The sequence below is a fragment of the Cyrtonyx montezumae genome, unplaced genomic scaffold (assembly GCF_038088225.1).
Source record: "Cyrtonyx montezumae isolate F1298 unplaced genomic scaffold, pur_monq_1.0 scaffold_8, whole genome shotgun sequence".
Classification (NCBI taxonomy): Eukaryota; Metazoa; Chordata; class Aves; order Galliformes; family Odontophoridae; genus Cyrtonyx; species Cyrtonyx montezumae.
This window is the reverse complement of record NW_027072089.1, coordinates 47,717,762-47,732,177: the sequence shown is the minus strand read 5'-3', so window position 1 is coordinate 47,732,177 and position 14,416 is coordinate 47,717,762. Positions and strand designations below refer to the sequence as shown.

The window sequence follows — 14,416 nt, the reverse complement described above, 5'->3', positions numbered from 1 at the left end:
TAATGAAACAGGATTACCATCATGAGAGCTTATCATAGTTTGAAGCCACACTCAATGGCACTTTTGCAAACTGTGTCTTCATTAAGCAATTACAAATTACAAATGATTCCTCAGTTGCCATCTTCTAATGCTGTTACTTTTTTTCAATGCTATGGCCTAGTTGTGTTTTTACTATTATGTTCAATGGAAGGCTGCTCAGTTAATTGTTTGTTAAGCAGTCTACTGTATCCTTTTAAGGATCTATTGATGATGATACACCATCAATAGACTTAAAAGGCTACAGAAGCAAAAAGGGTCACTGCAATGACCTTTTTTGACCACAGGAATGATGCAAGACAATGAACTTCCCCAAACTAATTCCTGCTTATAAGAGAAAATCTTTTTTTTTTTGTGTGTGTGTGTGTGTGTAGAGGTAAAGATCTTTTCTTTAGTTCTAAATTCTTCCAAGGGCTAATTATCCTCATAGTTGAAGAACCAATTTAGCATCTGAATTTATTTAGCTTAGTATTCCAGATGCTGAACACTTTGTGTACTATGCTGATGAAGTTATTCAGAGTATATTATCCTCCACATGCATAAAGTATTATAGACTAACAATGTTTTGGGTTGGAAGGCACCTTAAAATCACTTAGTTTCAGCCCCCTGCAGTTTTCACTTATTTCAGTTTTGTAGTTTTGTATATCTAGAACTTATCCAAATTATGCCCTATTCTCAAGCAGGCTACCCTAAAAATGAGGGAATCACAGAGTAAGTGGAAATCTGAAAGTTGTGTAAACAGTTCTAGAATGCTACCATTGCCATTTCTTGCCCATGATCCCTTGTATACATCTTAACAAGTCTTGCTGAGTTGAGACTGCTAGGTCCTTAGAAGCAATGTTTATTAATTTTAGTCTCCCTCCCTGCCCAGGCTATGAGCTATGATATTCCTACTTCAACCTTTGAGACCTGGCTACTTCATCTCCTCTCCACATGTACTTGGACGTTATCTAATTTTTCCCTTTTCTTCTATCTAGGCTAGGATTTTACCTCTCCCACATTGCCCACAAGTGAAAAAGTTTATCAACAAATAAGAGAGAAAACAGGAGATATTTTTTCCTGTTCATACTTTTTGCACACCCTGGTCCTCAGCAGCACAAAACTCAGATCCAACAAAGCTAGAGACTGTGTATCTGTGGTGGACCATGCTGGGTTGATGGACATGTAGGCGAGCCTCTTTAAGCTCAGCCTATTTAATGAGGACGGGACGTATTGTGACATTAGCTGCTCAATTCCGTCAAGTCTTCTCATTCATGTCAAACACAACATTACCAGTTTGACCAAACTTGGAAAGATTTTCAGAGTAGTGACTCAGATTCATGTCTCTCTTCACCCTAAGTATTTAAAACCCTGTTTGAAAACTCTTCAGTAATGTACTGGTCCTGAAAATTTTTCAGTATGTCAGTGATGTTACTGAAAGGGATGAAATTCTTCTGGATGAGAAAGGCAGCATAAAAAACAATTCAGCCTGTGCAGCACACTTATCACAAAGTTGTACACAATAGATAACAGTCTTCCATCCATTTTGATAGCAGGTATGGCTAATCGTCCTCCTTTTAGTAGTGCGTATTTACATACAGATCACTTCATCCATCAGTGCCAATCACATTATTGAATAAAACACGGCAACTATTTACAGTACAGAATAATACTACTCAGCAACTTAAGACAGGAGATTAAGACTATGAAAATGCAGTCTAGAGTCAGACAAATTCACATGCATAAATATCCTTTTAAAGACTGGTCAGAATGCACAGTTGCCACATCATCTGTTTTATACATGCTATGAAAACTTTTTTTAATAAATGTTTAGCATTTTCATTTCACATCTCCTCACAATAGAGACATTTAAGAGCCTCAAAGCCTTACAGGTAAGACTGCAGGCCAACAGCACTGCAAAAAATGACATCATGTTCAAGAGCTAAAATTTCAGTTGTAGTTCTTCCATGATACTATGAAATGTATTCTGCTTTTATTTTATGTAAATACACCAAGAGACTGGCTTTGACCCCAGGACAAATCTTAAACATTTTCTGTTAGCATAATAACTAAGACAAAATACTAAAGACAGTTGGGTGCTGAGAAGACGGCTTGTAAAACCTCACCAGATGGCTCCTTGGAGGTTTGTCTCATTTCAAAGCACGGCTTTAATGTCCACTCAGGCTAATGAATTTTTGTTGGTAACATAGCAAATTTTAAAAAAGAGCAATTTAGGTCACTTCACTATTCTCAGACACCCTCTGTTATCAACAGCCTCCTTTCCTCATTCTAGTAAGGTCTGATTCTATCATCCTAAGTCCTATCAAGACTTGCTATGTTAGAAATTCATTTCTGACACAAAAATGTTTTGCTTAATGTGAGAAAAGGCAGGATGATCCCATCTTCACTGATCAGTGTTAATTATTGGTAGACATTCTTCAAAGAATAATTTTCTAACTTGAAAATTAACAACCTTTTCTTTTCTTCCTCTACAGTTACCTCAATTAGCAATAATTCCCACCTCACATTAACTGCCCTTTCCTTTAATAAAGAGGAATTGCTCTATTTCTGATTAAGACTTGTGATGACAGAAAATGATTGATAGACAAAAAAATATATAGAAAGAGAGTTAAAAACAAGATTTTGCTCGTTCTCTAAGCTTTTCCTTATTTTTCTGAAAAGCAAATTTGATCACAAATAGGTATGCAATTATCTGTATACATTATCAAGGTCCAACTCTCAGTTTAATTCGCAAGAAGACTGTAGGAAAGTGAAGAGTAAAGAGATTTAACTATGCAAAACATTTTGACATCAATTACATAAGGATTTTAGGGTATTTAATAATATTGCATCCCATCAGTTGGAGAAATTAAGCATTCCTCTGCCTCTGGGAGGGCTTTAAGATATTGTTCATGGTTCTGCAGAAGTGACAGAGTCATGCTGCTCTTATCTGAAAACCACAACTCCTGATGGTCTTGTCTAATACAGTTTCACCCACTTTGGTTCACACATCTGCTAGGAATGTATGCTGGCTGGCAGTCAGCTGCGCTTTCTAACTAAGCACCGGACATACAGTGTATCTGCTCTACTCTCAATTGTTCATGGCTCATTAAAGAGATTTTCCAGCACTGTTACTGTACTAATTTAGAATCATGTCAAGGCTGAATAAGCTCTGAACGGAGTCCACATCCTCATGTCCAAAAAACCCTATGTTAAATGTTGTAACAGCAGCTGGTACTGACTGTAGGCACATAATTCATTGGGTATCTTGGGTAGTAAGTTATAGTATGAATAGGAATTGCCAAGTACTGGCTGGTATTTAAACACTTGGGAAGTTTTTTCAGGTATGGTAATGTATGCCACTTTGAGACCTTCAGGGGTGAACGTTTATTTTGCTTTCAATCTGCTGATTATAAAATCCTAAAGAAGAAATAAGCAACCAAAAAATTACCCATGACATTATTAAAAGCAAACAATAATATCCTTGAATTAAATACCTGATATTTTAGTGGTGAACTGATTTGTGATCGGAGGTCCAAAGCCTTTCGCTGTGCTGGCCCTGATGGTAAAAGAGTAGGTTGTGCCAGGATACAGTCCAAAAAAGAGATAGTGTGTTTCATTTCCTAGCTTTGAGACTCGTCCACTTTGATTGGATAAATCTATTTCTGGGTCAAAGGAACTGACTGCTTTGTAGGTGATCTGCAAAAGAATAAGAAAGTTATAAACTGTCTTGAACAGATGGACAAAGATTGCATCTTTATCCAGTAAACCTTTCTGATGTATGCGCTGTCAGACATTTTATGATAAGCTATCTTACTCTCTTATTCTTTTCAAATCCTGAATCCCAGGAAGGGACATAGAAACTCAGCCATAACTGGTATGAGTTATTACTTTTATAGATACAGAGACTTAGAGACAGCTAGATTACAACTCTAAAGGATGGGTTCAGGCTTACATTAATTCCTTTAAGAAGCTGCCTTTAACAATGTCATTTTTTGAACCTGTCTTACAGTTGGTTTTGATCAGCAGCAATGCAAAAACAAAACAACAGGGTAAAAGCACATAAATAATGAAAGAAGAGGCTCCTACTTCTAACTGATTTGACTTTAATTACACTTTGCTCTGAATAAGATTATCCTTAGAAGATGATAAGGGCAGCTTAAGGCAAATTTTTCAGAAAGTGGGTAGAGCTTATATTTTAGTCTGAAGCTTAGATATTGTAATTGCTAATTTGAAAATTTTCAGGTTATTATACTGTACCTAGGTCAGATTCTCCTTTAGAAAAAAGAGAGAGAAAATGCTAAGTAATATATATAAAATGTATACTGTATCCTCAGCTCCTTCTTTGATTCAGGCAGTATTTTCAGCTTTCATTAGGAATGTTAATTTAAGTTCACAGCATATTTTAATATTAATTACTAATTTCCACATACTGTAACGAGAACTTAAAAATAAGAAAATTACTAAAAATTAAGAACTATTCATTCCTTCTTTTTACTTATGAAGCTTTATTTGTTTGTGAATTCCAGCACTTCATATAATGAAGTAACAACTAACATTCTTTTCTGTTTTAATTATTCCACATAATTCTATTTAAGAAGATGGACAGAAAAAATGTTCACAAGCATGTAAGTGTTGATATTATACATCTTTAACAGTAGTCATTTCCTGAAACCTTTGACAATGAGTACTGTTCTTCAATAAAAGTCATAATTGCATAATCCACACTTAAAAATACTAACACATAAAGAAAGCATCTCCTGCTGCAGTCTTAGGGATGACCCTTTAAAAATTAGCCACCAGCTGAAGAGGGTGCCAAGGAAAGGGCAACCTTGTTCCTAGGTCTGAGTCGGGCTTATATTCCAGCCAAACTGAATGTCTTCAACTCTCAGCTTAAGTACCCAGCAATCTTGTCCTTGCATTCCCTTTGTCACTCCAACTCCTTCACCTCTGGTTGTGTATTGCCCTGTGGCATGTGACAGGTGATGGGAAGGTACACTCACCCCTGCTGCAACTCTTTGGCTGACTCACTCATTTGCAGGCATTTCAGCTCAAGGGATTCTCCAATTTGTGATTATCTCCAGGCTGAAATGTCCCCTACCTTTCCTTGGGGAGTGCTCATAGAATCACTGAATCATTTTAGTTGGAAGAGACTTTTAAAGGCCATTTAGTCCATCTTCCCTTTGATGAACAGGGGCACCTACAGCTAGGTTAGGCTGCTCAGAGCTTTGGTCCAGCCTTACCTCGAATGTCTTCAAGAATAGGGCCATCTACCACCTCTCTGGGCAACCTGTTCTAGTGCCTTGCTACTCTTTATCATAAAAAACATTTTCCTTTTATGCAGTCTAAATCTCTCCTGTTTCACTTGAAACTGTTTCCCCTTGCATCACAACGGACTCTGCTAAATAAGTCTGTTCCCTTCTTTCTTATAGCCCCTCTTTAGATACCGAAAGGCTGCTTCCCAGAACATTCTCTTCTTCAGGCTGAACAGCCCCAACCCCCTCAGCCTGTTCTTGTAGGGAGATGTTTCACATCTTGGATCATTTTTGTGGATGTACTTCCAGCAAGTCCACATCTCCCCTGTACTAAAGACTCCAAATCTGGACACAGTACTCCAGGTGTGATTGCTCCAGTGCAGAGTAGAGACAGAATCACCTCCCTCGACCTGCTGGCCACACCTCTTCTGGTGCAGCCCAGGATATGGTAGGCTTTTTGGGGCAAGAGGGTACATTGGTGGCTCATGTCCAGCTTGTCATCCACCAGTATCTCCAGGTCCTTTATGGCAGGGCTGTGCTCAATCCTTTTGTCCCCGAGCTTATACTGATAGCAGAGGTTGCTGTGACTCAGGTGCAGTGTCTTGCACTTGGCTTTACTGAACCTCATGAGATTTTCCTAGGCCCGCAGCTTGAGCCTGCCTAGTCTCACACAGTTTGGTGTCATCCACAAACTTGGTGAGGGCACACTCAACTCCATTGTCAATGTCACTGATGAAGATATTAAAGAGATAAGTCCCAGTGCTGACTCCCGAGGGACACCACTTGTCACTCATCTCTATCTGGACATTGGTTCCCTGACCATACTCTCTGGGTATGATCTTGCAACCAGCATCTCATACAGTCGACTCATCAAATCCCTATCTTTCCAATTCAGAAAGATATGTGGGCACATGTCAAAGGCCTAACTGAAGTCCAGATGACACCAGTGGCTCTTCCCTAGTTCACTGCTGCAGTTATGCCATCATAAAAGGACGCTAGGTCAGTCAGGCAAGACTTTGCCTTGGTGAAGCCATGCTAGTTGTCTTGTATCACTTCCTTCTCTACCATGCCTTAGTATGGCTTTCAGGAGGATCTGTTCTATGATTTTCACTGGTACAGAGGATAGACTAACAAGGTAGTAGTACTCTGGATCATTCTTTCTACCTTTCCTAAAAATAGGCATGACACTGCCCTTATTCCAGTCACCAGGGACTTCACCTGATTGCCATGACATTTCAAATATCATTGAGAGTGGCTTGGTTACTACATCAGCCAATTCCTTTAAGACTCTGGGACGCATGTCTCCAGGACCACAGACTTAAGAATGTTCAGGTTCCTCAGGTGATTGCCAACCTAACTTTCACTTACAGTAGGAGGGACTTTGCTCCTCCAGTCCCCAACTTCTGACTCATCTGACTGAGGGGTATGTGAAGAGCATCTGTCAGTGAAGACTGATGCAAAAAATATAAGTACTTCAGCCTTCACTCTGTCGATCGTTATGAGCCTGCCTATGCTGCTCACTAGGGGAGGGTAGGCATTCTTGGTGTCTTTCCCTATGGCTGATGTACCTGTAGAAGCGTTTCTTGATCTTCTTTGCACTCCTTGCCCAGTGCAGTTCTAGCTAGGTATTGGTTCTCCTGATCTGTTCATGTTCAGCCAACTCACTGGACTAAGATGGCATTTAGAACAAAAACTGGTTTGGCTATATATGTCTTGCTGGTACCTTACAGTTAGAAATCAATGAAATCAAGTTTCTGCTTTGAATGGTTGCTCGGCTCTCTCTACCCTGCTTTGAGGAGTGCAAGATAAACAGCAGAAGACATCAGTATTTCATTTTCAATATTCTCTTTGCTGTTGGAATGCTAGGTTCTTTCAGTGTTCAAAAACTTGCTATCCTGAATACCCTGGAAACTTAGCCCAACCTGGTTTTTTTTTTCTGCCTCTCAATAACACCTGTACAACTGCCATTACAGCTGATGAAGTTATAAACATATATTTAAGGATGAGCTGCACATATACACTGCACATACTCCTCCAGCAATATAGCAAGACATGTATGCATGTTTATAAGCAGATGATTTGACTCTGTGTATTTCTATTTACATGAAGCCAAACATCAATAAAAACATTAGCATATTTACTAGAACATTCAGATCCTTGCAGATAGGCAATTGTTGAACTAGCTGGAAAGTAGTTAGCTTTATAAAAAAATCAATCCATACATTTTTGTAACATTTTATCCTTTTATAATAAAACAGTTTTCAAAACAGTATCAATAGGTTACCATTCAATTTAACTTTTCTCTTACACCATACCTCATTTAGGTGGCGTTTTTTTTTTTTTTTAAACAAAGCATTTCAATACCAATTTTGTAGTAAGGTCAGGTAAGAGGCTTAACAGTGATTACTGTCTGACAGCTTAATCTGTGCAGTCTTTTGTCAATTTTTCTAAAAGGTATTCAGGCAGAGGTTCCATGTGAGGAAAAGCAGCGATTTTTAGACATCTACAACATATAATTTTGTTGAATTTACATTAAAAATGATAGATTTTTTTTTTTAAATTATGCCTGCTTGTTTCTATTACAATAGGGTTCCTGTAATGAGTCTCACCTAAATGTGAAGATGACTGTCTTCACTGCATTATGCCTCCTCTTAAAAAAAATAATCCACTAAGATCTGTCTTTCAGTCTTAAATATTAGTTCCACATTACTAGACAGAATACTGTATCATATGGTTCTAAATATAGCAGTTTTCTTCAAGTTGATAACTCAATATCTTTCTTGGGATTTGCAATAATCCATTTCTACATTACACAGTTGATTTTATTACTTTTTAAGCGCTACTATCTTCAAGATGAGTATTTATTTCACAGAAACTGGGAAAAATATTTTCTTTCAATTACATACTAATTATGCACTTCTAAAAACCAATACAATACATAAAAGGAAAAAACACAACAAAATGCTTGATACCTCATACAAAGTAATCACACCATATGTTTGCACAGGCTCTCTCCATTGAAGAAAAATCTTCTCTTCAAAGGTACTCCCTTGAATGGATTCAAGTGGTACAGCACTTGGAACTGATGAATAAGAAAAGGAAAAACAAATATAAAAGCAATCTATGCATTTTGTTGAGAGATATCAATTCTTGAGATACATTTCATATTCCACAAAATTTGTTAAAACATATCATATGTGTATAACCACTTATTCCTCATCTCCCTAAGTTAAACACCTCAATTTACAATATATAATCTGTAGGAAAATTACACTCACAATTATTTCCCCAAGATGAAGCAATGACCAGGGTAGCTCGGCAATGAGAATAATTTATTTTACAAGATAGTCCTGTTAAGAAAACTTGCATCAATTTCCGTATAAAAAGGAAATAGTGAGAATTACACTTTTCGAGTAAAACACTACTGAGGAAAGAAAAGGAGGGTCTGATAAATACTCAAAACTCAACTGGGCATAGCCCTTGCATCATACATTATAACAGTTTAGTGAGAGCTATTGGTGATGGGTGAATGGTTGGACTGGATGATCTTACTTTCCAAGCTTGGTGATTCCGTGTGTGTGTGTGTGTGTGTGTGTGATTTGGGTCTGTTACACACAGATATATGTGCTCTAATGAAAGTGTATAATATACTAAAAAGCTTATTTTTTTTTACTATTTGCAAAACCATTGCAGTGACAGAACTGTAGATTTTCAGGCTTGATATTTCAAAACTGATTAATATTATGGAAAGAATAATAATAAAAAGAAATAGTATTCTCTGAACCACTGATGCTGGTTTTTAAGATGTCTTAGTATACTGTGAAGTTCCAGAGGGCCAGGAATAAACAAATACTACATAAAATATTAAAGAAAATACAGAAGTGGTATATCCTTTGCTTCTGCATCCTACAATTGAATTGAATAAAAACAAGGGGATGACAGCAAAATTAATTTTAATTAAGCAATTTTTATGTTAGCTATGCTTGGTAAAATCTGTTGCATTAGCAACCTAAATTAGTTAATTGTTTAATTTATTTCCCCGTATATTTTGATTAGAAATTAGTACTATACAAAACCATTGCAGTGCATATTAAATGATTTAATAGTTTTAAATGATACTCTTCAAGTATTTATTGTAAGAGAAATTTGTCATTGCTGATTTTTTTTCTAGAAATCTTTTCAAAATATTTGCAGTAAATCCATCTTTTATTTGGAAGAAAATACACCACTACTCCTAGTCAGACTGCAGATATTAGAACTGGAAGAATAGATCTGTTTCATTAAGCAATCCCAGTCTTTTGTTAAGGTTCCATTGAAGGGTAGATAACTGAAGAATCCTATAAGCAAAGCCAAAAAGCCTAAGGCACACCTGGAGAAGGCACCAAGGGGCTATATACCTTAGTACAAGGTATAAGGTGGAGCTGATTCTTGGTGCATAAAAAGTAAGTCCCATTTTGGTTCAATAGCTATCAGTACTCCTGTGAACTCAATGTGGATAATTACAATAATAGCACATAGGATTTAGAATGATGTTAACACTTTTCATGCACCGTTACTACAGCATTTTTGAGACTCAGCTGCCAACTTGGCTGCCCATACTTCAATAAAGAGTCTGACAAGTTATGCTATTACTTAAAATGAATGTGTTCTGAAAAGCCCACTTTAGCTAAAAAAATGCTAAAGGAGAGGGAGTATCTCTATATTGTAATGTATATATATGTATACAAATATACAAAAGACATTGTCTGGATAAGCAATTATGAGCATTTGGTGATGGAAGCTGAGAATCAGGAAGAAGTATTTAATGTAGAGAATATCACTCAATTGAAAAGCTTACATAAAGATACTGTGGATCAGCACCTGACATTTTTTCACACTGATACTGAAACTCTTAAGTGACAGAACATAGTTCAAGCAGATACTATGAGCTTAGTGAAGAAATGAAAAAAATGATGTATCATGTTACAGATTTTGTAGAAGACCATGACAATACATTTAGTAGATCTTTCACTGCCCTAAAATTGCTGAAGTTGGTGGAAAATTTGTTACAGCCAATGAAAGTAGAACATACAGAAAGACATGCTGATCATCAAGTAGGATGCACATACAATGTATATACATAAATACAGAAACTCACCATCTTCATCAGTTTGTACTACAAGTTCTTGGCTTTCTTTTCGTCCTTCAGGATTCATTAGTACTAACTTGATGCTGACATTTGTATATGGTGATAGATTAGTAATGGTGTGCTGCGGATGTGAACTTTCTGTATCCCAGCTTACTTCTTCTCTCACTTGCTCTTGTCCTCCAGCCTGGTAACGGTAATGGACTGTGAGGTTGTACCGATGGCAACGCGTGACATTATATCCAAATGGCTCCCAGCAAATGGTGATTTGCCTAGACTTGATCTCCACAACCTCTAGTTTTCGTGGCCCACGCATTGGATCTGCAAAATTACCAATATAATTCTAGTATGATCACTGATGCATACTATAATAATAAAAGAGAATATTAATGCATATTACAGCAGTACATGAGTAATAAGTTTTGCAGTTCTATAAATGAACGTAAGTTGTAACAAATCCATTGTTTTATCTCTGATAGTACAAACGACAAGAAGTCTAAAGAAGTCAGAAAATTGCACTGAGAAATGAAGTATCTCCAGTGAAAAATTATAAGCAAACAAAAAACCCAAACTTTTTATTTTAACTCAAACTGTAGTTTAAATAATGCTTACTTTTTTCACCTATTTGTTGCTTTCAAAAAAATACTGTGCAATTTTTGTTACAAATTAATATGTTAACACTTTTAAAGCAAAAGCCTTCATTTAAGCAAAACAGGTATCTAAAAATAAAAGGTAATTTGAGGGAAAATCTGTAAATATATGCTCATTTTCTCCAAGGACAGTTTTTATAAAAGAAAAAAAAAGTTAGGTGTTTCATCAGCTATTTCTTATTCACTTGTTTTTACATTAGACTGAAAGCAACCACTCAATCTCTACTTCACCAGGACATTAAGATAAGATTCTAATTTCATTAAAATGATCCATTGGGTTATTTTCCCATAAACATTAGATGTAACTAGCGTTTTCCTTGTCTTTTTTAACTACATCTAAAACAGTACAAATACCTGTTTGCAGTAGTAGTTTGGTAAAGAACAAAAAAAAACTGACAGAAGGCATGTAAGACATATCATACCGCACCTGACTGTTCCTTAGGTAATAACCAAGCATAAAGGATACCTAATCAAATCATACCAAGAACTTATGGCTATATATAAGCAATAAGTTATTCAACTGTTTAATTATCCAACTATCGTTGTTGATGAACTTAAAATGTATCAATTCCTATTAGTCCAGCAACTGACTTACAAAACTGAACCCAAATTTCCACAAATTACAGCTCAAATACTGAGCTGGCAGACACCCCACATTTTCAAAAGAATGTCATTAGTAGAACTATTATACATATTTAGCAATAATCTGTTTGTTTTCATACTGGAACCCTCAACAAGATTAAAGTCAATGTCTGGTTTTATACACTGCTTCACTAGTTAAATGCTTAGAAGACATTTAATGAGCTAGAAGCCTCTTATACGTAAACAAATTAATATGCATCTTCCTTCTTTAATGTTTATTAATCAACATGTCTTCACTGGGAATGTTCTAAACAATTTACACAGGGCTTCATCTTTTTTACTTTTAAATAAAATCCCTGCTTAAAATGCGTGTTCAAAGATGTTATTCATCTTAGCTGCTTGAAGAAAAGGTGTTAAGAAATTGCTTGTTCTCTGTACATCTACAAAGCAGTGTTGTTTTCTTATTTTTCAATCCTCCAGCTTCTTTCTTTTTTATTTTTTTTTAATCAACTGCCACTATCCAAATGTGTTGATCACCAGTGTGTTATATTTCCCAATTGGTGAAAAAACGACAAAACAAAACTAACTCAGTAACATACCTAATCCTAATCTTCTTTCTGGTGACCAGATCAGTAACATTTTCCTCACAAAGGATAAATTGGTAAACTCATTTACTTGCTTCCAAACTCACATAGCCCAGCAGAGAAACCTGATGTTTAGGGTATTTGCTGTTGCTACAACAGTTATGATTAATGAGAGGTGAACCTCAGAGACTGGAAAGCCATGAGAGTTTCATATATTCCTTAAGCATTTATCTTTGACAGATCTCATGAAAAAGGAGTTGGGTTGTTTTGTTTGTTTGTTCCCTATCACCTTCTAAGCATTTTTTCATTCAGAGGAGACTATGAATAGCAAAGAGCGCCTGACTGGCGTTGTAGAACTGTATCACCAGCTGGAAAGGCTAAATAGGGCTAGAAAATCAACAAAATTAAGGTGACCCTGACATACAATATTAAGCAGTTGAATAAAGCTCATAGCTACGATCAGTCTGCTTAGTTTCATAGTATGCACATCAGAAAGCTCACGGGGGAGCTGAGAAATCTGTTTTATTAGAGCCATAAAACTAATTCATAGCATTTGAAAACTGAAATGGAGTGGCTATATGGAAAAAAAAACAAAACAAAACAAAACAAAAAAACCCCTGGATCAAAATCTACCCAAGATTTCTATCCAGGAGGATGATCTTCTTATGCCCTACCACCTTAAATAGAAGTACAACTTAGTACTCTGGTTAAATCTTGAAATTACTGCTATGAGAATGACGTATACATTCTTACTTTAATAAAACAGGCAAAGGAATACAGAGAGTGGTCTGTAAAAGCTGGAAACAATATAGCTTTTGTTGATAGTCACAGGATAAAGTACATCAGACAAGGCAGAAATCTTGAATGCTTTTGTTCCTAACTTGATTCTGTAATCCAGAATATCAGATAGAGACATAGCTTGTGTCTGTTACCATTCACAGATGATGCAGCTGAGAGGGCCCCAATGATCCCTGTGTGGGACAAGCTTGATGTGACCCAGCCCATGCTAGTACTTAAGTGGAAAGGAGAAAGAGACAGGTAAGATAAAAAGAACAAGGTCAGAGCAAAGAAATTTAAGGAACAATAAGGCAAGATGTTGCACCAGGTGGAAAAATTTTACAGTGGACACCCACTGAGAAAGTGAAATTGAATGTTCCAAAGAAGTCTATCTATGAAAGAGCCTCTGAAGATGCTAGGCTGTACACCAAAGAATCCACCCATTTGGTTTCCTCCATCTCACTTCCAAGGTCTCAAAATCAGTGGAACAGACTATGGTTTATTATTTTTTCATCAACAAAACCTGAATTCCTGAATAAATACTACTTTATCTGCATTGTTTTCTCTTTCTTTATGATACCACATTTTGATAACCAGATATGACTTCATTACAGTCATGAGGATATTAGCTCTATATAGTTGAGCTTTCAGTCATAACAGACCTGTATGCTCCAAGTACACAACTATTTTTGGTTACAAGTAGCTCAGAAGGAACAATATGAAGGGAAAAACATTTACTTTTAACAACAACAACAACAAAATAGGGTAACAATGGATTTTTTTTAATTAAAAACACATAACAAAGACAGCCACAAAACTCAACAAAAGCTGGGGAAAGGAACTCCACCTGTAGGGATGCTGATGCCATACAGCTAGAACTCTCCCACCCTCTGCAGTTCTCTGGATAAACAGATGCTCTGCTGCTCCTCAGCATACCAGCCATTTTCTTCTGCCTCACTGCTACAAATCAGGAGGTGAATTGGGAAAATGAGGTCTACCAGTACATAAAGGAAGAGGTTGTCCTCCCAGAGGATAGCACTGCCTGTCATGCCTAAAGCTGCACCAGGTACTTCTTACCAATTCCCCTGATGGTGCCTGCAGCGTTTTTCCTACTGCTCTCCTCCTGCCGAATTCAGCAGGTATCAGGCAGGAAAGTCTGACAGTTGCAGCTCTGACCTGAGGGACCATCAACCCCAGTTCTAGCCTCTGGCACTTTAGCATCCCATTTAGTCAGTCATCTTGGCTCTTTCTCAGCTCCCCTCTGTTTTCCCGAGAATATGGAGCAGAGACTGACAGATAGGATCAATTTCCATTGCAGCTTCAATTCACAGCTCATTTCTCTGGAACTTCACACTTTACCTCTTACTACAAGTACAATGCTTTTTCAATTTCAAAATCACAGAGAGACATTTCAGTGTATTTTTAGAA

The 14,416-nt window shown here is 36.8% G+C and overlaps 1 protein-coding gene across 8 annotated transcripts in view; it reads right to left on the bottom strand.

The window, feature by feature from the left end:
- Positions 1–14,416, bottom strand: part of PTPRM (protein tyrosine phosphatase receptor type M) — a 449,220-nt gene that overhangs the window by 206,976 nt on the left and 227,828 nt on the right. For all 8 annotated transcript variants that reach the window (XM_065752038.1, XM_065752030.1, XM_065752031.1 and 5 more), the window contains exons 8-10: positions 10,408–10,716; positions 8,243–8,352; positions 3,513–3,714 (exon numbers count right to left, since the gene is read on the bottom strand). In XM_065752038.1, the coding sequence (XP_065608110.1) occupies positions 3,513–3,714; positions 8,243–8,352; positions 10,408–10,716 (621 nt within the window). The remainder of the gene's footprint in view (positions 1–3,512; positions 3,715–8,242; positions 8,353–10,407; positions 10,717–14,416) is intronic.